Source organism: Monodelphis domestica, chromosome 7 (genome assembly GCF_027887165.1).
Source record: "Monodelphis domestica isolate mMonDom1 chromosome 7, mMonDom1.pri, whole genome shotgun sequence".
NCBI classification, from domain to species: domain Eukaryota; kingdom Metazoa; phylum Chordata; class Mammalia; order Didelphimorphia; family Didelphidae; genus Monodelphis; species Monodelphis domestica.
The window spans coordinates 143916526-143922022 of NC_077233.1; the positions used below are offsets into that span (position 1 = coordinate 143916526).

Below are 5497 nucleotides of genomic sequence, written 5' to 3' on the forward strand. Positions count from 1 at the left end.
CTGGGGAAGGGGGCGGGGCGGGGCGGGGGAAAAGGCCACACTGTAAGCTGATTCTGCGCACGAGCACTAGAGGGCGGGGCTGGGGAGAGACGGCGCACCATGAAGAGGGCGGGCTAGGCCCTAGGCAAGCAGAGTTCGTCGGTGCGCTCGAGGAGCCGTAGTCTTGGAACGAAGCATAGCTGCGGAAGAGCTGGGGCTCAGGATTTCAACTGAGTCCGCCAAGAAAGGAGAATGGGAAGATAAGACCAGTGAAGAGACTGACGTTTGCGTTTTGTGCGTGCGCTAGAGAAGGGGAGGGGACTAGGCGGATCCGGAGGCGAAAGAGGTGGGATTGGGGAAAAAAAAAGGAATGCGTGCCTGAAAGGAGTAGGATTGGGCAGCAAGGAGTGGGCATGCGCGAGCAGAGCTGGCCACCTTGCCGAAGGAAGAATCCCTTTCTCCCCACCTCTGACTCTGGGTGTTTTATTCCCCAAGGAGTCCAGAAGACGGTTACCGTTTTGGAGAACCCCCAGTACTCAGGAGGAGCCTGAATTCCTGTCCTCTAGGACTGGAGCCATGGGCCCGGACGGGAGCCTCTATGACTGTGACGACCCCCAATTCTGGACGGCTGTGCTGGACTGCTACAAGGAGGCGGTCCGAGCCAAAGAGGGCAAGTCCCGGAAACTTGTTGCTTTGGATGCATGGTGAGCCTGGCCAGCCGCCACCAGAGCCTGCACCTCATCCTTAATTCCCCAAGGGTCCTGGACGGGGTGGGAGGCGGGGAAGAGGGGGAGGGGGAAGGAGACCGGGTCATTTTTCTGGCTCTGAATGAAAAAGCATTCCTTAATTCCAAGTGCCAGTCCCTACCTTCAACTCTACAATATTCTAGAAGAAATATCCCTTGTGCTTAGTACAGTGCTTGATATATAGCAGGCGTTTGATAAATGCCACTTTGGCTGACATATATAGTTGGGAAAGGAAGTGATCCTGGAAGTCCCAGGAATATTATCTAGTGGAGCTGTGGGGCAGTCCCAAAACCAGATGTGTAAGGGCATGTGGGTAGGGTATAAGTGTGCTTGTTTGTAGTAGCAAGGCAGATGGCAGGATCCTGGGTAGGGCTTGTCATCCTGATGAATAGCTGAAAATTATGTGCAGGATAATCTGAGGCCAGCCAGTCATAGTGGATCAGTTACTTTTGCTCTGGTCTACCAGCCAGGACAACTCAGCCCCAGGATGGAATTCCAAAGCTGAATGAATTTCCCCAAAGAGAGTGGGGTAAGAGTGGAAAGAAGGGGAGCAAGCTTCAGGGCAGGTGGCAAGATGTCCTCCCAAGCCTTGTCCTTGTCTTTTTGGTGGATAGCTAGATGAGGTCTAGTTGCATCTCTTCATTTCTCCCTGAGAACCTGGACCCTAGGAGTATCCATTTCCAGTATTCAGAGAGGCCCTGGTATCTAGGGGATATATCCTAATCCTAAAGGGTCCAAGACACAGGAATTCCATCTGTATGTAATTGTATCTAGTATTTTGCTATAAAGCAACTTAGAGCTGTACCTTAAAATACAAGGGCTAGACTTTGGAAAGTGTTGTCCCAAAGGATTAGTGATCTTCACTGACCCCTCCCTATTACCACTACACACACATATCCTTTGCTTTGTAAGTGGACACCTGTTTCAGGTATCAGGAGGAGCTACCAGATTCTATAAGAGAGAGAAAAGAGAAATACTTAACTCGAAATGAATTGGTGAAGTTGATGGACTGGAAACTGATGGTAAGCTCTTTCCCTATCTAATTAAGATCGAATCTGTGGAGATGGGCACAAATTCAGTTGGAAAAGGTGCAGAAGAAACTCTTAGGGTCATTCAGACCAGTGACCCGATATAACCCTCTCTACTGACCGACTCCATACATGGCCTTTCCCTATTTCCGAAACTCTTACTTCCTTCCCCCCAAACTAAATTACTTTGTATTTATTTTATTTAGCTCTGCCTCTCTTTTGCTCCTTCACTTTCTCTCCCTTTCCTCTCTCCCTCCCTCTCCATACCCAAAAAAAAAAATATATATATATATACATATACATATACATATATATATGTGTGTAAATAAATGATGTGCAGCATAATCTGTGGCCAGCCAGTCATAATGGGTCAATTAACTTTGCACTGGTCTACCAGCCAGGACAACTCAGCTTCAGGATGGAGTTCCAAAGCTGAATGAATTTCCCCAAAGAGAGTAGGAGTAATATTTGTATGCACGTATTCTTGTATATTCATAAACACACATACACATATATTTACTTGGCTCCAATGGAATTTAAACTTCTTGAAGACAGTAACTGTTTCACTTGTACCCAAAGTGCCTAGGAAAGCAGGCACTTAATATATTTGTTTGTTGATGTTCACTGATAAGTTACTGTATCATTAACTTTTCTCCCCTAGAAAGTTAGAAGTGTTTGAGATTTTAGAGATTATGACCCAACCTCTTTATTTCATGCAGAAACAAGCCCAGAAAGGAGAAATGGCATCCAAAATTACAGATTAAATCAGTGCCAGATTCACAATTGGCTTCAGGTCTTCTAATTTCCACCCTAGTGAAGTCAATCCTAAGGATTTGTTCCCAGCCAAGAGCTCTGTTTCATTCAATGACTTGAGATTTGTAAAACCTATGTTTGTGTCCCTATGTTTCTAAGACATTGGATTTTTTTTTTAACTCTTACCTTCCATTTTAGAATCAATACTGGATATTCATTCCAAGGCAGAAGAGTGGTAAGGGCTAGGCAGTTGGAGTTAAGTGACTTGCCCAGGGTCACATAGTTAGGAAGTATCTGAGGCCAGATTTGAATCTAGGACCTCCAGCCTCTAGGCCTGGCTCTCTACCCATGGAGCTACTTAGCTGCCCCTGGATTTCTATTTGAAGTTGGGAGTATGAGTTGCATTCTGAAAACTGATAAGAAGTAGAGAGGTATTTCTACTGAAAGAAGACGAGGTTCTAAGGAAAAGAGATTAGAGCATGTAATTGGTCTAGAATGTGTAGTCAGAAGACCTGGTCATGAACTCCAATCTAACACTTATTAGCTGGGTGACAGCTCTCAGGATTTCAGGGGGAGGGTCACTGAAAATCCAGTCTTTTGTTCTGACCATGTGCTCCTCCTTCTGCCCCTGTCCTCCCCCCACATATTCAGAGGGGCCAGTTCAGACCACGATTGCAGAGCTTGGTGGCCACTAACTCGGAGGAGCTGGTAAAGCAGTGCACGGCTGCAGCATTCTCTCTGCTGCCCAATGTGGAAGCTGCCATCACAGAGCTGAACCGGCTTAAGGCCGTGGGACCTGCCACTGCCTCTGGTGAGGGAGGAAGAGAAGGGGTAGAGCTGATGGTACAATACTTTGTAACTTCCTCCTTAGAGCTGAGCCCTGGAGCTCCCTTGGGAAGGGAAGTCTTGGGGTGTCATATCTGACATCCGCTTCTCCTGCTCAAGCCAGGAGGCTTCAGCTCAGTGGATACAGGTGTCTGACCTAAACTGACTAATGCAGATCAAGCACAGGGCACTTGTCCCTTCTGCTCTCCTGAGACTGAGGAATGCCCCCTCTCCTTCTAGCTGCCTCAGGAAACCAGAATCTGACCATTTTAATCAGCTCAGTTTGGCATTTTTCTAACCTATGGCCAAATTCAACCTGATGCTACTAAGAGATCCACCCAGCAGAAGCAATGACTTAGGGGTTATGGGGAACTTGCTTAAAACTAGGACATTCAGGCCCCAGGTTCCATGGAAGGGATGAAAGAGCCTAGACTGGAGGATCCCTTGCTTTCCCTTTGCCCAGCCATGCTTATGCTCGTCCCCTTCCCTCAGCAATCCTGACAGCAGGTGCCCCAGAGACCACAGCATTCATGGCAGATGAGGCCGTGGCTGCTGTCCCTGACCTTCCAGTGCTGCAGTACACTCTCAAACATTATATCCTCTACCTGGACAAGATCCGGGCCTGTGCTAAGAGACTAAACCAAGGTAAGGGCTAAGTGCTGGAAGTATGTATATACCATAGTGGTCTAGGCCTGGGACCAAACGCCTCTGCTCCCAAAAAGTTGGGGAATGATTGGGCCTAAATGTGGTGGGTTAGGGAGCCTCAGGCCTCTGGGCTGGGAGACCCTTGGCAGGAATGATTGGTTGGTTTAAGTAGGCACCGGAGTCGCACATTCATCTTTCCTCCTCCTTTTGGGCTTTTCTCGTAGTTGATGCTTTGTCAGAGTGGACTCCTCACCAAGTAGAGATGTGCCTCTGGACCTGGACTGTGGCCCAAAGACTGTGTCCCACAATCCTGCCCTCCATTTCTTGGAAAGCCCCCAAAGTCAGGGAAGGGGCTGAAGATGTCAGACCCTCCAAGAAACGAAAGGCTAATATTCACTGATTCTGGACATCTGTTTACTGCGCCCACAGAGAAATGCCTCAAGCCACAGTAACCTGCAGCCAGACTCATCCTCTACTCCTACCCATGGGGCTCAGGGCAAAGAGTTGCTACTGTCACCCATTAAAGTGCCTACTGTCCTGACCTCATCTGATCCTCAATTCTACTTAGACACCCTCTCCCAGGCTGGCATTGAGCTGGGAGTTAGAAAGATGGAATGTGTGGCTTCACACCACTAAGTTTCCCTTGGGAAAGTCACTGAATAATGTGTGTGGTTCTGTTCACACACACACACACACACACACACACACACACACACACACACACACACACTATTTTCTATCTTAGAATTGGTACTAGGTATTGGCTCCAAGGCAAAAGGCTGATATGGGATAGGCAGTTGAAGTGATACAGCCAGGAAGTGTCTGAGGCCACATTTAAACCCAGGACCTCTCATCTCCAGGCCTGCCACTTTCCACTGAGCCACCTAGCTGCCCCTGATCTCTGCAATTTAATAATGTCTCCCTATTGTGTGCAGTCCCATAGACCAAGACTCCCAATGCTTTGTTTCCTCTTTTCCTGTACCTGGTATAGAGGGACATGGAGAATTTAATAGCATTAACTGTATAGCAATGATTCTCACAGAGAGAAGCAGGAAAAGGAGAGTAATCAGAAGGAACTTGGGTTTCCAGAGGCAAAACACCTGTTCCTGGAGCCTTCCTGAATTTGGCAATGAGAAGACTATGGGTGCTGAAAAGTTGGTGGGATCCAACTTTGATCCTCTTGATGGGATTTCAGGGAATGAATGGGGTGGGCCTAGTGGCTCAGCAGCTCGTAGCTAACCACTCTGGCAGGAGGTGTAAACAGCTTCCTAATTGCATTCACACATGAGCCTAAATTAGGATGTGTGAGGAGGGAAGTCTTAACAGGCCCGAGAAGTTGTTGGGAAAGACCAGAAGCTGAAAATACCAGGAGGAGATCCCAGGGGATCTGCCTTGGCCTCCATCCCAGCAGCAGGGCTTCTGGAGGAGAGGAAGAAGGGATAGAGAAGGTCACTTGAGCAGCATTGGGGGGGCAGACTTGGAGCTGAGAATGGCGTTCTACTTTGAGACTGCTTGGCCAGC

General features: G+C 48.1%; 1 protein-coding gene across 4 annotated transcripts; it reads left to right on the plus strand.

The window, feature by feature from the left end:
• The first annotated feature begins 50 nt into the window (after positions 1-50).
• STUB1-DT (STUB1 divergent transcript) lies at positions 51-4517 on the plus strand. Of its 4 annotated transcripts, none has more exons than XM_016424153.2 (6): positions 51-325; positions 475-683; positions 1638-1747; positions 3158-3317; positions 3824-3976; positions 4201-4517. In XM_016424153.2, the coding sequence occupies exons 2-6, from the start codon at positions 578-580 to the stop codon at positions 4374-4376; spliced, it is 705 nt and encodes a 234-aa protein (XP_016279639.2). In that variant the 5' UTR covers positions 51-325; positions 475-577; the 3' UTR covers positions 4377-4517. The 4 variants fall into 4 exon arrangements, with proteins under 4 accessions (XP_016279639.2, XP_007499289.1, XP_056661724.1 ...); XM_007499227.3 differs by having other exon boundaries at positions 1654-1747; XM_056805746.1 differs by having other exon boundaries at positions 51-273.
• The last annotated feature ends 980 nt before the right edge of the window (positions 4518-5497 follow it).

What these genes read in the sequence shown, in the direction of transcription:
- STUB1-DT (XM_007499227.3), top strand. Translation starts at nt 556, where the DNA reads ATGGGCCCGGACGGGAGCCTCTATGACTGTGACGACCCCCAATTCTGG. An exon ending in TGATGGACTGGAAACTGATG is followed by an intron (nt 1,748 to 3,157) that starts GTAAGCTCTTTC and finishes CCACATATTCAG; the next exon opens with AGGGGCCAGTTCAGACCACG. An exon ending in TGCTAAGAGACTAAACCAAG is followed by an intron (nt 3,977 to 4,200) that starts GTAAGGGCTAAG and finishes CTTTTCTCGTAG; the next exon opens with TTGATGCTTTGTCAGAGTGG.